Source organism: Pteropus medius, unplaced genomic scaffold (assembly GCF_902729225.1).
Source record: "Pteropus medius unplaced genomic scaffold, Ma_sr-lr_union100, whole genome shotgun sequence".
NCBI classification, from domain to species: domain Eukaryota; kingdom Metazoa; phylum Chordata; class Mammalia; order Chiroptera; family Pteropodidae; genus Pteropus; species Pteropus medius.
Genome location: NW_024351729.1, coordinates 20,195 through 41,298, shown reverse-complemented (window position 1 = coordinate 41,298; position 21,104 = coordinate 20,195). Strand labels below are relative to the sequence as shown.

Here is a 21,104-nt window from a genome sequence, read left to right as displayed (position 1 = left end):
GATTCACCAAAACCGTAAGACATGAAGACCTAGGATATTCCATCACTGCCATTTCTCTGCCAGAGGCAGAGACATAAGTTCCCAATAATAGACACAAGTTCCCAATAATGGTCAAGTGTGTTTAAGGGAAAGCCGTCCAATACAGCAATGTGCTCATTAAATGGGGGCTGCAGACGGGGCCATAAAAGGACAAAGCAGGGCATGGAGTGGATATCAGGGCAGGACATAAGTCCAGACCAAAAAAACTGGTAAACTGTGTTTATAGGAAAACCCACTTCTTCATATCATAGTGCAGCATCACAGAGGTTGGGGATGGGAAAGAACTGAGACCTCAGAAAGTATTTTCAGTCATCCAGTGACTGAATGATTCAGCAGTTTGTCTCTTCCACAAATTGGCCTGTGGTAAATGGGGCTGTTTCCATGATTTCTACAGCTCAGAAAGCACTGTTCTGAAAGTATGGATTTTTTTTTTTTGGAAGTATGAATCTTAATGACAATGGCCAGCACTTTTGCTCATTCACCATGTGCCTGGAATCATTCCATAATCCTCATAATTATCCCATGAGGTAGGTACTATTATCATTCTTGCTTCTCAGGTGAGGAATCTGAGGTTCACCAAGTTAAAAAACTAGGTCACCTAGCTTGTAAGTGGCAGAGCTGGTTAATGAATTCAGGAAGAGCTTTCCATCTCAACTGCCACACCCCACTGGCAGCAGTAATCTTCACCCTGCCATCAGGACAACTGCTAGGACCCTACCCCTTCACAGGTGTGTACATACACTCATGTACAGACACGCACACACATGCACATCTAGTTAGCTAGCTAGCTAGCTATCATCTATCTATATAGAAAACCATGAATTTACACTGATACATTCAGTTCCAATCTCTGAGTTCATTATGGTTTCTCTCTTTTTCTTAATCAGTACTCCTTCTTCCAACAGTACAAAATCTGGCTTCTTTTGCCTTTAATACATTTACTTATTCGGTCAGTCTTCTTTCAGGTAGCCAAATCCCATGCCATCCCTTTCAACTCACAGATGCTGTCTTTACTCTATTTAGATTCTCCACACTCTATTTGGGCTCTGGCTGCTTTTGCTAGGCCACCCCTCAGCATGGACATCCTTCTCACTTTGCTTGGTTTCCCACTCTCATGCCAGTCTGCTCCTTCATGTGGACACCCCCCCTCTCTACTCGGTCTCTGACCTGAAGTCACTGTGACTCCCTTCTCTGCCCCTGTGCCCTCCTCACTATGTGTCTGTCACATACTGTGCCCCTGTTATTAGCTTTAGGACTGAATTATCCAAGAAGGAAAAGCAAGGGAGGGGAAGGGAAAGGAAGGGAGGGGATTGGAGGGGAGGAGAGAAGAGGAAAGGAGGGGAGCGGGAGGGAAGGGAGCAAAAGGGGAGGGGTGGGGAGGGAAGTGGAGGAAGGGTGAGAAGAGAGGGGAGGGGAGGCGAGGGGAAGAAAAGGGAGGGGAGGCGAAGGGAAGAAAAAATATAGAAGGAGCACTAGATGGCATCCATGAGAAGGAAAGGATGGAAAATAAAGGGGAGGGGAGGAGCAGAAAAGGAAAAGAAAGAACCCCGTGCAGCTCCAGATAACAAGTAATACTGACGAATGCTTGTAGCTTTTCTGCCCAATCAATTGACCAATCGACCATCTTTTGTTCTATGTTAATTGTGTCAAGAAAACATGGTTCCTGACTTCCGGAAAGGTCAAGAGAAATGAGATGCATCATTAAATCAAAATTAATAGTATAATAATAAGTGCCTCAGCTTTTTGTTACAAAAAAAATGTGCTCCAAAAAAGGTAGAATTAAACTATGAATATACTTTCTAAGAAACAGGCAATCACAATGCATTAACTCTCATCTATCTTAATATATCAAATTGGAGTTCTGAAAAAGGCTCCACCCAACCAGCAATTGTGAGAGTCAAAAACTTTTAGTCACTGGCTCTCAGTGATTAGGTTTTATAGATTTTCCCCTATGGTGCAAGAGGGCATCAGATAATACTATTGTGAAAAAATGTTTCTTGACTTGCTTAATATAAAGCAAAATATAGAACATTCAAAATAAAACACATGATATAAATGTCACTACCGCAGTTACCACAATAATTCTTGTTGTCATTAAAGTTTATTGATAAAATTGTTGAGAAATTTGCATGCTTGATCAGTGCTTAAGAAGAGTAGATGGTGCTGAGTGGAGGTGGATGGAGATAGTACTATGAGAACCGAATAAGCGAGGTCTACATATGTGGCACCTATTTAGTCACTTCATTTATATAACACAATACATAATACTCTGTGTAGACACTGAGAAAGCTAAAGGAATGCACAGACTCCCTGCTCATCCATCAAGTGCAGTAGGTTTAGCCGATCTTAATTTCAGAAAGTAAATTGAAGTCTTGGGTGTTGTGGGCTACAGCTTCCTTGAAGAACCTTAGGGAGAGTCAGGCACCACTTAGAGTTCCATCTCTCAACTCAACCTTTAGAACAATGGGTCTTTGTGGTTTAGTAAGTCCTTGAGAATTTATTTCCAGAGGGATGTGCAAATGTTAAATAAGCACATTAGAACTGAACACTGAAGCTCCATCAACAAAAAAAGCAAAGTAAACAAGATACATTAAGGATAATAGTACTTTATAAGCATATAAAAATTACTTTTAGCATATATATTTTTGCTTCTTTATACTGATTCAATAAGCTGTGTCAAGACTGAATAGTGAAGTCATGCATCCATATATATATATTCAACAAAATATCAATACAGCACCTATTGTATTCAAGGCCAGAGGTGAAATCAAATTAGTTGTTGGTTTGAACTTTAAGGTAAAAAGATGAATTTTAAAATTTAAACCAGATTCTTAGGTATTATGGTAAACGATATGAAAAGCCACACAGAGTTGATTTTGTGAAGCTTCGTGCCCGTTTTCTAACATCTCCTGGCTCCCAAGTGTAGTGTAAATGATGAACTTCTGAAAATCTATATAGTGTTTGGACTAATATTTTAGCTCTATTTTCATGCAGTCAATCATTCAGTATTTGGGGGAGCCACCAACAGAATAACTTTATAATCTAGTTGAGAGAAGGGCAAGCTAATTGTCATGGAGGGTGAGAAGTGCCAGCCTTGAATGACTGGGAACTTGCAGGGAGTGTCTCCCGGACCCCAGGTGTTCCAGAGGCCCTGTCTCTCACGGCTGAGTCCCCCATTTGTACACATTTACAGGATAGCTACACAGTTGCCCAAAGCCATAAATAAGATAAAAAAGTATTTCTATCACCCTGATCTTCCCCAAGAAAGCCTACTTAAGAGGAAGAGCTGAATATTAAATGCACGGATCCTAGAAAGAAGCTTTATTATAGGGCCGTGCTTGACATGAATCAATGTCAACGATTCTGTCTGTTCTTCAGAGGAGTGACCATTCTGTTAATGTAAAACCTCCCTATTTTATAATTTCAAGTGGCAAGTATATATTTCCCCTGTACACAGACTGACACACATACAAAATGCATATCACAAATGTTATTTGTTAAAATTTTCAAATTAAATTGTTTAAAATTTATATCCATGAGTTCTAAATCAACTGAAAATCACTAAGAGTTTCCTCCATGACTGCAATGCACCATTGGGAATTTATGGGGAAAAATGAGGTGCAAAATGAGTTAAAGACATTCAGAGGTAAAAAGAAAACAGAGAATCAGACTGGATGTTTTAATGACAAAGTATTAGTTTAGGGGGTATAACCGATTATACCAGCCTGCAGTAAGTGATAACAGAGCTGAGGAGAAAATGTGCTTTGGAATAGATGAGGAAGGTGCCTGGAAGGACTTGGGATTTAACTAGCACTTGAACGATGAGAACAGAATGGGGAGGAGAGCAAGAAGAACATCATAGAGCTCTTACTCGGATGCACAAGGAGCCCAGCTTGAGGGCAGCAGGGATCCCAGAGGTGAGGTCAAGTAGCCAGGGTGGCCCTGGACTGTGGGAGCCCCTCACATCTGGCAGAAATGCTTTAATCAGAGATTCTCAGCCTTGGCTGCACATGAGAATCAACGGGGGCGCATTGAAAGTCACGCAGGATGAACGATTTTAGAATCTGAGAGGACTTAGGCATCAGGATTTTTTTTAAGCTCCCCACTGATTTCACTGTACAGCTGGTGGTGGAGAACCACTGTCACAAGAACTTCTGTAAGTTCTGGTGGAGAAAAGCATCGTTCAAAAGTCATGATGCGGGTATTATCATTGCACTTCATGACTGCGCATGCTTCCCCTTCCTTCCAGTGGACTGGAAACCAAATTTAAAGCTTTTCTCAAAGGACTGTGCATCATCATGTCATGCTCGCTCCACTGATTCTACATGATCTTTACAGTGGGTCTTTATAAAGCCAAAAATTTAGCACTCTAAACTAATTGGATCTTAAAGGTCACAGATGATCAAAAGGAACAAACTAAACAAAAACAAACTCACAGATACAAAGGAAAATTTGGTGACTGTCAGAGGCGAGGAGGGATGTGGTACTGGAAAAAAGAAGTTAAGGGTTGAAGAAGTACAAATTAGTAGTTAAAAACAGTGACAGGATGTAGAGAACAGCATAGGGAATATAGTCAATAGTAGTATTGACTACAGTCAATAAAGTAACGTATAGTCAATAATGGAATGTATAGTCAATAATGGAATGGCTATGTGTAGAGCCAGATGGGTGATAGAATAATCAGGAGGATCATTTCAGAAACTATTTAAATGTCTAACCAATGGCTGCAGATGACTCCAAATAGATTCTCTGCTCTATAGAATAAATTACTAAGCAATGAATGAGTATATTTATACACATATACATTTATACACATATATGAGCATATATGTATCCCCCAGTTTAAACAATCTCTCAGTAAAGAATTATTTATGCAGAATGTCAAGTGTCTGACCTGTGTTTCTTCACAAGGTTTGAAGGAGAAGTTCTGCAGGACCCTGACGACAGCAAGTTTCATGTTCATCATAGCGAATCTCATACCGATGCAGTTTCGGGGTCCAGTTCCAAAGGGCAGATATATGTAAGGATTTATGCTGTCCTTGTTCTTCTTACTGAACCTGGTTCCATAACAGTAGATGAAAAAAGCCAGTTAATGAAACATAAACACCACAAGATCTTCCTGTTTTTGCTTCTTATTTAGACTCCTCGACCAGTCGTATACTGGAAGCTTCCATGGGCTAGTCACTGAGATGCTGCTATTGTTATTTTGCTGCGAGGATTCTAAGCAACAGATCCATTCCATTCCCCTTACTCTAAAGGAGAATCCAGTCTCATTGAAGAGATAGGATGAATGCTGTTTAGAGGAAAACATACCTTTAAACAGTAAAATTACATTCAGGGTGGTGAAAGGTTCACACTCTGAAAGGCATAGAGGAAATGAGACTGATTGAAGGAAAAGCAAGTTCCTGACTCTACTCAAACAATGATGGTCACATGCTCATGGAGGAAGGAAGGAGGAATAATACCTCCCATTATTTAAATTATTTTTTCTTTTCTTTCCTTTTTCCTTCCTTTCTTTTTTCTTGCCTTAACTCCCTTTTATTCACCTCTCTGCTATGTTCCTCTCTCTCACATAGAATAACATAAATCAGGTGATTTTCCTGGGCGCATGATGCTAATCTCCTCTAGTATAATCACTGATCTCCATTTCTAATCTTCCACTAGGCTATAAATTCTGGTAAGTTTAGACATATGTTGTATTCAAATTTGATTCTTCAATGCTTGAATATATCAAGGAAAACATCTGGAATTGAGGAAAGTGTTAATGGCATTGTGGTCATATATTTTTAAGAGTCTTTATATTTTGGAGAAGTAGGGAATATTTACAGATGCTGTGCCTTAAAAAAAATATGGATATCAGAAGGATGGCAGCAGGTGTGTGGGGATGGTGTAGTGAACACGGGTTGATGGCTGTAAGGCACATGATGGGCACACTAGTCCTACAAATATTCCATAGTATTCTATAGAAACATTCCTTGTGTGTATAGAAAATGCTTGTGTATATGTCAAAAATTCTCTATATAGCCATTATTTTAACATTTGGATTTCTCACTGTCTGACCCACTTCCTGATATATGGTAAGCACTTCCTCTCTCTTTGATGACTGAATGAATCAAACAGAAGTACAAGTTGCCAATAGATATATGAAGAAATCCTCAATATCACTAGTTTTAACGGAAATACAAATCAAAGCTACAATGGTATACCACCTCATTCTCATTAGAAGGCTACCATCAATAAGACAAAAAAAATAATAAATGTTGACGAGGAGGAAGGGAAAAGGAAACCCTCGTACACTGTTGGTGTGAATATAAACTACTGTAGCCACTATGGAGAACAATACAGAGGTTCATGCAAAAAATTAATATGAAGCTACCATATGACCCTGCAATGCCTCTTCTAGATATCCACCTCAAAATTTTGAAAACACTTTTTGGTAACTATATATGTACCATATGTTCACTGCAGCATTATTTACAATAGCGAGGATATTAAAACAAAACAAGTGTCCGTCGACAGATGATTGGATGAAGACAGTGTGGTACACATTTGGAATACTACTTGGCCATAAAAAAGAGAAATATTGCCTTTGTGACAATATGGATGGATCTTGAGCTTATAATGCTAAGTGAAATGTTTCCACTCATATGTTGGATATAAAAGAAAAAGCAAAAAAATAAAAAAAAAACAATACAAGCAAAAAGATAAATTCACAGATACAGAAAACAGAATGGTAGAAGAAGGGTGGGGGTAGGGAGGACAAAGAGGGTAAAGGGGGTCAAATACAACGTGATGGAAAGAGACTAGTATAATAGAGCACGCAGATATTATATTGTAATGTTGTATACTTGAATATTATATAATATTATTAACCAATGTTACCCCACTAAATTTAATTTCAAAAGAAAAGTAGGGTCAATTTAATTTAAAAAGAAAAGTATAGTAAAATGTTCATGAAGCTACAGTGGAGGAAACTGCTGAACTTGGGGGAAACGCAGATGTCTCCTGGTCCAGAAAACAGAAGACTTGTTCAACTCTAACTTGTACTTTCTACAAGTACTATATATAGACACTATGCTAGAAGTAAGGACATTATGGCAAATGAGACACAGTCCCTGCCATTAGGGATCTTATAATTCGGATAATGAAAGTCTTGATCCCAGCTAGTGCCCCCAATAGTTCATTCCAATTTTGCTCAAAAATAGAATAAGTGGGAAACATCAGCTTTTCCCAGAGTTCAAGTTATGCCCAAAGCCAGACCTTGTCTCTGAATTCCCAGAAGAGCATGCTAAGATTCCCTTCGAGGAGGAATATCTCAGACCTATAAAGAACAAATGGCTTCACTTTGGAAGAGTCACCAAATACTGAGAGTAGTAAGGTCAGGACTGCAGCCACAGAGGCACTGGGGGAACTGCGTTTGTCTCTGTCCTCAGTGATACTGCTTAAACCATCAAGGTGAGGACCTCTCAGTTTCTCAGCTTGCACTCTCACAATAATGCTAGACGAACGGTGGCTGATGTGTGAAAAAAAAAAATAGACTGTGAGAATGTTGGTGGTAAATTTAGAGAGCCAAAGTGAACAGCACAAAAAGACTTAAAGAAAAAGAAGGCTATTTTCCTAAAGTCAGATAGTGGTTAAGTAAATTATGGCATATGCATACAAACATGTACACATAAATAAATATATATGTATACCTATATATGTATATAATTGTTATACATAATATGATGTTGTTTCTACTTTACTGTTTAATAAATTAAGTAGTTCAAAATAAAGTATATTACCATTCTTATTTTTTAAAAAAATATATATGCATAGAAAAATGTCAATTTTGACATTAAACACATTATTAGTAAGGTCTTTCTAAGGTATTAGGACTGTGGATTGATACAATTTCTTCTAGCATAGAGTATAAAATTTTGACAACCAACAGTAATCACCTTTGTAATAAAATACAAACTTCTAAAAATGAAAATGAGTACAAATAAATGATTATACAACCACTCATTTGTCATCTACATGAATAGACATCAGAATATGCTCCAACCAGCTTGGATCAGGGTGGGTCCCTTTCCCAGGGGCCTGGTACCTTTCAGGACGGAACTCCTCAGGCTCTGGCCACAACGCTGAGTCTCGGTGAAGGACAAAGCTTGGCACTATCACCAGTGTCCCTTTGGGAATGAACACCCCATTGACTTCTACATCCTTTTTACACATCCTGTCAATTCTTCCAACAACTGGGTATAATCTGAGAGTTTCATTCAAAACCATGTCAAGGTACTCCATCTGTGTCAGGGCATCATAAGTGGGAAGTACCTGGGAAGAAAGAAACAGATTTTGATGAACTGAAACAGATTCTAGAAACAGTTTTGGGATCGACTCAACTTTCAACTCAGTCTATGCAATACTCTTGAACTGTTAGGAGCTCCTAAGAATAACTCATTTTGGTAAAGGACCTTAGGATTTACAGACATTTTAATATCTATCATGTCCTTTGAATTGCTCAATGGCTCATTGGGATATGTGGAGTAGTTATGACTTAGGGAGACAGTTGTGACAATCCCCTAAATATATTTTGAAATCTCTCATATTACTATGGAGTGAGTTTTCTTTCTCAAGTGGAGAACTGTGACTAATAGCCCTTATTCTTAAGTGAAATATGTCAAAGTCACTATTTCCTTCAAAATAAAAGTCACATATCTGTACGAGACAGAGAGAGAGAGAGAGAGAGAGAGAGAGAGAGAGGGAAAGAGAGAAAGAGAGAGAATGATGTTATATGGAAATTCTATAAATAATTTGGAGAGAAACTCGTTTCTTTCCAAACCAAATGTGGCAAATGAGGGGTTGCTGGATGCTAGCATGGTCCACAATTTCATTCTAGGGAAAGTTACAAAGAGATGGAACCCTCCTCAGCTCCATGCTGTCTGTCTCATGCAACACATGCAACAGTCTCTGAATTGCCATTTCACGGCTTGACTGTAAGCTATGAAGACCTCAAACAAGCATCTCCAGGCCCAGAGGCCAGTCTCTTCACACCACAAAGAAGTTTAGTTTCAGCAAAGATCTGAAAACTCTGTGGACAATATGTGGTTATCATTTAGTGTTATATTGAAGAGGCAATATTAGAGAGGTTAAGAGTTTGGCTCAGGATCAAGACACCCTGGTTTTAATATTGGCTTCTTCACCATTAGCTGTATGACTAGTATATGAAAGTTATTTCATCTCTCCGTAATTCAGTTTGCTGATATATTACATGGAGATCATTAGATTTGAAAATTCAGAGTTATGTGGCAGAGATATTCACCGCTCACCCAATATCCATGTATGCCACATCTCCAAGCCCACATGAAGTTAGAGGAAACCAGCTTTGCAAATAAACTATGAGCTGAGGTGGAATATGTCAGTTCAGGACCAAAACATATGAAAATACAGTGAGGAACACTCTAGTTTTTTATTTTGCCCCCACAAATGAAGCCCTCAGTTCCAGAGAGTGAAGCTTCAGGAAAGTGGAGACTTCTGCCTATGTTTTTGAGTAACAATGAGAAGCAGAGACTCCTACTCTCATCCTCCACTAATAATCCCTGTTGGACATGTAAATGTGAGTTAGAAGTAAACTTTTGATTTGTAAAGCCACTCAGACTTGACGGCCAATCTGTTACTGAGACACAACCTAGTCTATCTCGACATAATTTTTTGAACACTAAATTCATTTATGAATACAACACATTTAAAACAGACATATACGGTAAGAAGCAAATGTTGGCTCTTACAGTTGATACAATTATTACAATTACTACTATAAAAAGGGCAGAACACAATGCTTTAGGTAATTTCTCTCTCTTAGTGACCTTTCCATCTTATTGCAATCAGAAGAATCCTAATATAGGCTTTCCAGAAGAAGAAGAATCTCTACTTTAGGTAGGCCCTAAAATCTTATATCTGAAGGGCCTATGACTCAGAAAGCTCATAAGACTTGTCAAACCACATTCTGGACTTAAACTCTTATCTTCCATTTTCTACCCAATGCTCTTTCCTGTATACAAGGCTTCTCCTAGTCTGAAAATTTTACCCAAGGTGGTAGATTGCCATAATGGTGCAATCCCTCCCTGTGTCCATGTCCTTTGCCATCTAACTTGGTGGTGCCCTCCCATTATGAAGCTGGGGTTGGCCATGTGGTTTTCTTTGAACCAGTGAAATGTTGGATAAGTGTGATGCAGGAAGAGTTCTGAAAGTCACCTCTATGATTGGGTTTCTTGTTCCTGCACTATGCCATTACCTGAGAAGAACACAACTGGGCTAGTTTTCTGGAGTATGGGAGTCACCTGGAACATGTGTGGATCTGAGTCAGCCTATCAGTTTATCCAAGTGCAGTCTAAATTAGCCGATAGCCAGACCAAAGCAAATCCCACTGATATTAACAGAGAAATCTGTCAAAGCACTTGTGTAACAAATTCTTATTGATAATTGCCACGGAGATTTATTTTTATTTTTATTTTTAATTGGCATTATTATGGTAACAGGAATTGATATGCCGGAACAAGCACTTTTTTAAAGATCTTATGTATCTCTTACTAGCACTCATTACCTATGTTTCTCCCTTTGTTTTTCTCTTTACACCCTTCCTAAATAGCTCAGTTGAAAAAACTGATGTTTACGTTCTGCAAAACTTTTCCCAGCAAGTGGTGAGGAGGCATTCCAGCTAAGGCTTCACTTCCTCCCTCCCTCTCCAGGTATCGCCCACTCACCTTATTGGGTAATGTTGCATCAATCTCCTCCTGCACTTTCTGCTGGATGTCAGGGTGAGTGGCCAAAATATACATAAGGAAGGAAAGAGTAGTGCTAGTGGTCTCATAGCCAGCAAAAATAAAGACAATAGATTGGGCCACAAGCTCCAGATTAGACATAGCTAAAAAGAGAAAAACGATGTTTTACATAAAGTAGGTCAATGTTTATCATAGTTTCGATGCTGAAAAATCTAAATGAAACTACCAAAGACTGAGGGGAAGAAATTGGAAAAGCAATTCAGAGTCAAACTGGAAATGGTTTGTACTCTGATGTGTATATTACAGAGCCTGAAAAAGGCAAACGTTGTCTTAATCCAGTTTTCTCAAAGGGCTATACTATTCTTGGCCATCTGTTCCTGGTTATGCCACTCTCACCACTAACACGCCTGTGAAATTTCAAGAGTAGCATTTTTGTGCAACACAACAGTGTAATCAGTATGTTCCTTGGAGAATCCTAAAAGTAGTTTAGCTGCAAAAATATGGGGTAGAATTCTCCACCAGGAAAATGATAAATTATTCTAGATAAAATGTATGTGAAAAAAAATTGAGAGGCTTATGTAGAGAAAAATTAAAGGATCGTTTATCTAAACGTGTTTGCAGGAACTTAAGAGAAAATATTGGGTTACAGATAAACTCTGGTTACTCAAAAGTATGGTCCATAAACCAGCAGCATAGGCAGCATCTGGGAGGTTATTAGAAACACAGAGGCTCAAACCCCACACTAGAACTATTGAATCACAATCTGAAATTTCAGAGATGTGGCAATTTGTGTGTACACTCTAAGTTTAAGAAGCATGGATTATACGTTTAAGAGGCATCACGTAATAAGAGCCCTGGGGCACATGTCTTCTAAATGGATGAAAGAAAGAAAAGAAAGGAAAAGAAAAAAAAGAAAAGGAAGGAAGGAAGGAAGGAAGGAAAAGGAAGGAAGGAAGGAAGGAAGGAAGGAAGGAAGGAAGGAAGGATAGAAGGGAGGAAGAAAGGAAGGAAGAAAGAAGGAAGAATATAAGTGCAGACACAGATACAGATATGTGTATAATGGTGTACTACAGTTATATCATTCATCCTCCTTAGAACGAACATTTAATATTCATGAATTTTATAGGATGGTGGTCAAACTATTGGTAACTTAAAACTAATAATGGGATTATTTATAGTATGGAAACAAACTATAAATGAGAGATTTATTGAGACAAAGAGATCTTTACATTGCTAATCTGGTTATGAATATATATTCAAATATTTATGTTTATCAGACCTATATGAATACATTTGATGGTCTTAGCTTGTCCTTAAGGTGATACAAGCAGAGAAACCCTAGTAGCAATGAGCATTCCTAGATCCCATATTTTATTTCTGAATTCCATTTTTCACTAAAATAGACCACAACTCCTTGGAGAAATGACTGATTCCAGGGCTGATCATGGGAAATATAGAGAAACCTGGAATTTTCTCACTGGAAAGCAAGGAAGTGCACATAAACTGATAGGTGAAAGGAATACAGGACACTCTGTGTATTATAATGGCAGATAGATGTCATTATACATTTCTTAAAACCCATAGAATGGACATCAAGAATGAACCCAAATGTAAACTAAGAACTTTGAGTGATAATGATGTGTCAATGTAGGTTCACTGATTGTAACAAATGATCCACACCTGTGAGGGATTTTGATTTTGGGGAGGCTTGAGTATAGGTTGCGGTGTGGGGTATATGGGATATCTCTGTCTCTTCTCCACAATTTTGCTGTGAACTTAAAACTGCTCTAAAAATTAGTGTATTGAAAAAATGAAAAAATGAAAAAGAAAGAGAAAAGGGAACCCCACAGCCTACCTGAAAGAGCTCCAGTGGAAAAACCTGAGAGAATTTGACCATCAACTAAAAAAGACTGATGTAAGAGAATAATTTGTAATATATGAGATCACATTGATATACAAAAGAAATAAATAATTGGGGAAGAATAGAAATCTCTCGCTTATAATGGAAAATCAATTAATAAATGTAGAAGAAATGATGGAATTAGAAAGTCATTCATTTGTGACCATCGCAGTAATAATGATTTCAGTCAAAATCCATCCATAAATGATAAAAAAAAAAAAACTAGTAGGTGAGTTTGAAGAGGAACAGAATATTTACTTAGTCTCAAAGGCTTCCCCACAAGTTACTAACAGCAAAAGAAAAACAAAATTTTACAGTAGATTAAGCTAGTGACCACAGTTTCAACCAGTGTTCCCCATTAAGTTCACCCACGCTGTGGCAATGTGCCTCCTGAGGTGATGAAGCCTTCATGCAAATTTCCAGGCAGAGGTTCTGATTCAGTGAGGCTGGATGAAGCCAGAGTATGGACACTGGAAACAAGCTCCTCAGAGGTTCTGATGTAGGTGATCCACAGACCACTGACCGACTTCTGGGCATAAAATACTTGTTTATGCTTGCCCTTCAAGCTTTGAACAAAGAAAGTCATGTCTGCAAGCTTCTAGAAAGTGCCACTGGCTACCATCTATATCTGAACATGTGCCTTTCCTCAATTTGGCAGAAATTCTTATCTGCCTAGAAATCTTCCTGCACATTTTCAGAACCATCCCATACCACTGGCCCTCTGAACTATGCCTTGGTTACCTTTATAGGAGTCTGTTTCTTCGGAATTCTGAGAGTTAATCATCAGCTGAAGAAAATCCACTCGGTGCTGGAAGCAGAAGGAGAAATTTGAATGACAGAAAGTCACTTGTGAAGTTGGAAATAAATTAGGACTGCCACATTTAACCTCTTCCCTGAGAATATGGCCCCTTTAAGTCCAGAAGTCTCACTAGTGTCCCCTGAGTCATCAGTGAACAAAATTTCCATCTACAAATCTTAGAGAGCAGGATGTTTCCCTAAGAGAAATCCAGCCATAATTTCCAACTGCTCTTTGGTCCTGTCTCTGATCTTCAACATCTCTGGCTTCTGAACACGGCTTTCCGGCCAAAGAGTTGCCTGCTCCCTTTCCTGTCACTCCTGCTTGCTCAAGAGGAAGTCCTGGACTTTATCCATTTTGTCCTCAGTCCTTAATTCTTAACAAATGGCCAATGAGCTGAATCCCCTGAAATTTGCAGAGTTCATCAGCAGCTTTTCTGTGAGAAGCTTTAAAAGTCCCATCCTCACAGAATTCTGCCTAACCTTCAGTGCAATCCTAGGGTACCAGCCCTGTTCCTCTGACCTTCGGACTATTTTATGCTAGCCACTAGTGTTCAGGAAGGCAAAGTTGGGTTAGCCAGCTGCTGCCTCAATGTCCAGGGAAGACTCCTGCCCTCTCCTACCTCTGGGTGAGCTCCAATTTAACATAGATTATACTTCATCAAGTGCCTCATTGGAACTTCCATTGCTAAATGTATAAAATAAGAGACTTGGAATTGAAGTCATTCTTTGCCAATTTAAGATTAGGGAAATTATAGTACCAGGAAAATAATTTTTAAACAGTAATTTATATACTTTGACCATCTATTGCAGTAAGTGATAAACTTTTTATCTCAATAATATTTATGCAGTGACATACTAATCATTGTGTCCATTATGACATTTTAAACATTGTCTTTCTGACTAATTTTCTTATTTCTTTTCCCAACCTCCAACTTCTTCACTCCCCATAAAATGTTATATCTCTCCTATTCTAAACTCTAGAGATTCTACCTACTTAAAAAGATGCAGGAAAAGCATTTGGCAAAATCCAATTTATGACAAACACTCAATAACCTAGGAATAGAAAGGAATTTCCTCAATGTAATAAAGGGCATCTATGAAAAACCCGTAGCTAACACCATACTTAATAGTGAAAATCTGAATGTTTCCTCTAAGTTTAGAAACCAGACAAGGATGCCTCTCTCACCACTTCTGTTCAACATTGTACTAGAAGTTCTAGCCAAGGGAAATAGATTTAAAAAAAAAAAAGAAATACAATATATTGATATAGAAAATGAAGAATAAAAAACTACATTATCAATAACATCATCTTACATATTGAAAAATCGTAAGAAATATACTAAAAAACCTATTAGAACCTGTTTAAATAAACAAGAAGGGTTTCATGGTAGAAGATTAATATGCGAGATCAATAGTTTTTGTATAAATTATAATAATCCAAAAGTGAAATTAAGAAAATGGTTTCATTTGCAATAACATCAAGAAGGGAATAAATAAATTTAACAAAAGAAGTGTAACTTATATTCTGAAAACAAAACAATGTTAAAATAAATTAAAGTAGATCTAAGCAAATGAAAAAACATTCATGTTCATAGATCAGAAAACTTAATATTGTCAAGATGGTAATACTCCTCAAATCGATTTACAGATTTGATGCATTCTTTATCAAAATATTATCTGGCTTCTTTCTACAAATTGACAAGCTAAATTAAAACTCTTACAAAAATGAAAGGGACCAAGAATAACCAAATCCAATGAAAAAAAAAAAAACAAGGATAAAGTTGTAGAACTCACACTTTCCAATTTCAAAATTTACAACAAAGTTATAGTAATTAGGGCAATGTGGAACTAGCATAAAGATAGACATATAATAAACCTTTGTGTCTAAGGTGAAATGAACTTTTTAATTGAACTTTTTAAATGAATTTTTCAATTACTATTGAGATATATATTATATTAGTTTCAGGTGTATAATATACTGATTAGACATTTATGTACCTTATGAATAACAACCCCAATAAGTCTAGTAACCTTCTGACATCATACATAGTTATTACAGTAGTATTGACTATATTTATTATGCTGTACTATACATCCCATGACTATGTCTTATAACTGGCAATTTGTACTTCTTAATCCCTTTCAAATTTTTCACCCGTCCTCCAAGGCCCCTTTGCATCTGGCAGCCATAAATGTGTTCTCTGTATTGGTGAGTATCTTTCTTTTTTATTTGTTTGGTTATTTTGTGTTTTTAGATTCTATACGTAAATGGAATCATATAGTTTCTGTCTTTCTCGGCCTTATTTCATTTAGCATAATACCCTGTAGGACCATCCATATTGTTGCAAATGGCAGAATTTCACTTTTTATGGCTGACTAATATTCCATTACATGTATGTACCACATCATCTTCATCCATTCATCTAGTCATGGACACTTAGATTGCTTCCATATCTTAGCTATTGTAAATAACGTCGCAATGAACATAGGGGTGCATATACCTTTTTTTTTGGATTAAATTTTTTTTAAATTTTCGATTACCATTGACATTAATATTGTATTAGTTTCAGGTATACAGCATAGTGCTTAGACATTTATATTACTTATAAAGTGACCCTCTCCATGCATATATCTTTCTGAATTAGTGTTTTGGATTTCTTCAGATAAATACCCAGAAGTGGAATTCATGGGTGATTTGGTAGTTCAATTTTTAATTTTTTGAGGAACCTCCTTACTGTTTTCTAGAGTGGTTGCACCAATTTACAATCCTACCAACAGTGACGAGGTTTCCTTTGCTCCACATCCCTGCCAATACTTGTTGCTTGTTGATTTATTGATAATAGCTATTCTGACAGGTGTGAGGTGATATCTCTTTGTGGCTTTAATTTGCATTTCTCTGATTATTAGTGATGTTGAGCATCTTTTCATATGTCTATTGGCCACATGTATGTACTCTTTGGAGAAATGTCTATTCACGTTAAGGTCAACTGAATTTTGAGAAGGGTTCTAAGGCCATTCAGTGGGGAAAAATGGACTTTTCAATAAATGGTACTGGGACAAATGAATAGCAATATGCAAAAGAATGAAGTTGGACTTTTCACACCATATACAAAAACAAAATCAAAATAGATCAAAGAACTAAATATAAAGGCTAAAACTATATACTCTTAGAAGAAAACCAAGGGGTAAATATTCATGACATATTTGGCAATGGATTTTAGACATGACACCAAAAGCACATGGGCAATAAGGGAAAACGCATAAATTGTACTTCATTAAAATTAAAAGTTTTACTTCAAAGGATACTATTGAGAAAGAGAAAAGACACCTACAGAATGAGAGAAAATTTCTCAAATCACATATCTAATGAGAAATTTTTATCTAGAATATATAAGGAACTTTTACAATGCAAAAACTAAAAGACAAACAACACAATTATAAATGGGCAAAGGATTTAAATAGACATTTACGAAGGAAGTTGTAAGATAGTCAACAAACATATAAAAAGTTGCTCAAAATCATTAGCCATTAGGGAAATGCAAATTAAAATGCAAATGAGATATCATTTCATACCCACTAGAATGGCCACAATCAAAAGATAGAAAAATGTTGACACGGTGTTGGTGAGGATGTGGAGTAACTGAAACCTTCTATATTACTGATGGGAATGTAAAATGGAATAGATGTTGTGGACAAAAGTTTTGCAGTTTCTTAATAAATTAAACAGAATTACTCTACAATTCAGCAATTCCACCTTAAGTGGAAGAATCAAAACCCAAAGAACCTGAAAAAATTTGCAACCTGTACATGAATGTTCATAGCAGCCCTCTTCCCAATAGCCAAAAGGTGGAAACAATCCAAATGTCCATCAACGGATGAATGAATAAACAAAAAGAAGAATGTCCATACAAATGAACATTATTTGGCCACAATATGAAATGAAGTACTGAAACAAGAAACATAGATGAACCTTGAAAATATTATGCTAAATAAAAGAGGCCAGCCACAAAAGACCACATATTATGTGATTCCATCTACATTAAGTGTCCAGCACATGGAAATTTGCAGAGGCAGAAAGTCAATTAGTGGTTGCTTAGGGCTATAGAGACTGGAAGGTGAAAGTTAAAAGGTACAGGGTAAATTGACAGAAGGTACATTGATAAAAATGTTCTAACAATTGATATCGTGATGGTTGCACATATCTTTGAATGTACTAAAAACCATTTTTTTCAGTTTTATTGCATTATAGTTGACACAGAGTACTGTAGATGCTTAAGATGTACAGTATAATGACTTGATATACATATATGATGAACTAATTACCATAATAAGCTTAGTTAATATAAGTAAAGTTATATATTTACAAAAAGTTTTTCTTCCTTGTTATGGGATCTTTTAGAATCGACACTCTTATTTATCTTATAATTGAAAGTTTGTACTTTTTGGCCAACTTCATTCAAATTTCTTGCCCTCAACTCCTGCCTCTGATAACCACAAATTATTTCTTGCTTTTCTATGAGTTTATATATTCTTTTAGAGTCTACATATAAGTGATATCATACAGTATTTGTCTTTCTCTGTCTGACTTATTTCACTTAGCATAATGCCCTCAAGATCCATTTATATTGTTGCAAATAGGAGGATTTCCTATCTCCTTATGACTGAATAGTATTACATTTGGTGTATATATGTGTGTGTATATATATATATATACACACCTTACATATATGTATACCTTACGTTTTCTTTATCAATTTATCTGTTGATGGGCACTAGATTATAAAAGTGATAGAATTATACCTTTTAATTGGATGAATTATATAGAATATGAATTATACCTCAATAAAGATTTTATAGAAGACAGAGAAGGAGGAGGAGAGGGAGGAAGACAGGGATAGAGAGACAGATGGCGATGGGGAGGAAGAGGGAGGAAAAGAGAAAAATAAATAAATAAAGTAGTCTACGTACTTGTTGAAAGAATGAGTGGATCTAAAAAACTAAATCTCAGGAGCTTATTGACATTTTCCACAAAGGGATCTTGTGGGTTGTTGAGAGAATCGATGTTCACTCCAAAAGATGTGCTAGTAATCACATCCATGCTGTATGCCCCAAAGATGCTGAGTAGAAAAAGAAAGACAAGGAAAATTAAAATCAGCACAACTTTGCTCTCCTTATCCAACAGATGCAGCAAGAAAAGCATGTAAATGCGTATGCTCAGGCAAAGACTCGTAAAGAGCCACACACTTTCAAAACCATCTGCTGGATCATCTGAAGAGTCTATGCCCCTGTCACACTCACTCATGAAGTGTTTATCAGGTGCCAGGGATATCACTGACCCTGTGCTGGGTTGATGCAGACACGGAGGCAAGGTAGACCCACTTGCAAGCACAAGGAGATCAGTTACAGAGGGATGGAGGCCCATAGTTAGACAAATGACAGTAGTGTGGGCAATAGTAGCTCCTCTGTATTTGAGCAGAACTCTTCCTAGTGGAGTCAAGAAACGTGACATTGATCTGGGTCTTGCCTCCCCAGAGTGTCTATGCTCAGAGCTGATTGCTCTTCAGCACATTACAGAACAGCAGCACCCTCTTCTGAGTTGCCAGCAGTTGCCAGCAATGCCATCCTTCTTTCTCCACACCCCCGCCATGGCTCCTGAAAGACCCACTCTCCTCAACTCCAGTGATTTGAGGTTCCTGTGAGGGCAAACTCATTTCTGTAAAATGTGAGAACTAAGAATGTTCCTACTTTTAAAAAAATAGTAAAGCCCTCCACAATTGATTTGGGGCAATCCCATAGGTCAGTGATCATGTGTTCCCAGTTTTCTCAATTTACATCTGTTGCTCCTGCATAACTGAAAAATATCTTAGTTTAGACAAGAAATGATACGATCACCTTACCCAGAGTCTGCACAGGACATTCTCTTTTTTGAGACTAAAGAAAGGAGAAGTGGTGGTAAGATTTACTGTTTCATATTTTGCTGGTATCCCCAGCAAAATCAAGGAGTTTAAGTAGCTCCAAGTTCTACATTGTAACTTTCCTGCCCCAGCCACTGCCCACCAATATGTGCCAAGTTACTTCCCATGCTCTATACTCGAAATTTTGGTACGATCACATTTCTTCTTAAACTGTGTATTTTTTGTCTTCCAGAATATCCAAGGTGACAATTATGCAGAAAAATAAATCCTGGCTCATGTACACAGAAGACATTTCTCTACTGGCTGTTCTGCTTTTTTCGGTAAATCATCTCTTCTTGGGTGTCCCACTGGCATTGTAATACTACACACCTATTTCTGTTTGATCATTAAAGCAAGTTGACAGTGGGACTTTCAGCTCCGTCGCAGGCAGCTGGAGGATCTTGTGACAGAGCTCAGAACCCAGTGGCTACACCCCTACTTACTCTTTCAAGGAGATGAGCTTGCCTTTCTCTGCTTCCTTCCTCAGGTTTCTCACCAACACATCTCCATAGTGGCTAAGGATGGGGAACATCTAGACACAAAGTATAACAGCAGTTGAAGTTAAATGCCAAGACTCGAATCCTAGAAGGACCTGTTTTTTATAAATATGAAGCAGTAGATGACATTTTATAATGAATTTTATAATGTCACTTCTAGGACAATTTTAAAAAGCTCAAAGTCAGCATACTACCTGTTGTAAAAAAACTGTTTTACACTCTGTTTGTTCTTAGATGAATTCCTTAAGTTTCAAATTAAATGTTTTTTTTTTTCTTTTCTTACCTCCTTGAGTTTTCCACTGGTGAAGGTTGGAGAGAGTAACATTCGCATTCTCTTCCAGTTTTCATCTTCAGCCGCAGTTAAGGCATTTTTCATAGGTCCAACTGGACCAAGTAACTAAAGTTGAAAGTAAAGATATTATTCCCTACATAAGTTTTGGAGGTCTCAATAGCTGTGGAAAATTTATAAAATGGACATAAATTAGTCAACAAACATTTAGTGATCGTCTACTTATTAGCAGATCCTATGCTAGATACTCAATATATATTTATTCCAAATGTCTAGCCTTCTGTGATGGCGGAGGAGACATCCAGCCACCCAATGTGGTATCTAGCTGTTATATTACAATCTCTTTTTCAGTGCAAATGACCCCCGTGGCAGAGAAACTCTCTTCCAGGGGACTAGATAGGAATAAAATATAGTACATCTTCCAGGGTTGTGTAGGATGGAAAGAGATTATTGACAGCCTTTGTAAACTGTATGTTGCCTCAGACCAGTTCTAACATTACTTATATCTCCAGAATGACCAACCAGAAAAAGAGATGTCTTAATATGGTGATTTGTTTACAAAATTGTTAATATGTAAAAGATAATATGTAAAAGATAAGGAACCTATTTGCTGTTCTGAAAAAAATGATAGAATTACATGAAAATCCTTTTCCCTTACATTTTTCCACCAGGGATAGAAAGAAAAAGAAAGAGGTGCTTTTATTTCTCAGCTTGGAACTGGCCTATGAAGTCAACCTGCTTGAGACTCTTTCATCTTCTAACTCTATATTTTGTTTTAAAATGAGTGTCTCCAATACACATTCATGATAAAAACTCACCAAACTCACCCAGAGAGGGAAACGTCCTCAAATTGTTAAAGCGCAT

General features: G+C 37.3%; 1 protein-coding gene across 2 annotated transcripts in view; it reads right to left on the bottom strand.

Moving 5' to 3' along the window:
* LOC120587429 (cytochrome P450 3A12) overlaps positions 1-21,104 on the bottom strand; it is an 89,074-nt gene that overhangs the window by 56,270 nt on the left and 11,700 nt on the right. Inside the window, exons 4-6 of one of the 2 annotated variants that reach the window (XM_039844161.1) lie at positions 20,235-20,348; positions 19,898-19,986; positions 18,469-18,617 (exon numbers count right to left, since the gene is read on the bottom strand). The exons of the other annotated variant lie outside the window; for it this stretch is intronic. Of the exons in view, the coding sequence (XP_039700095.1) occupies positions 18,469-18,617; positions 19,898-19,986; positions 20,235-20,348 (352 nt within the window). The remainder of the gene's footprint in view (positions 1-18,468; positions 18,618-19,897; positions 19,987-20,234; positions 20,349-21,104) is intronic. 2 annotated transcript variants of the gene reach the window in all.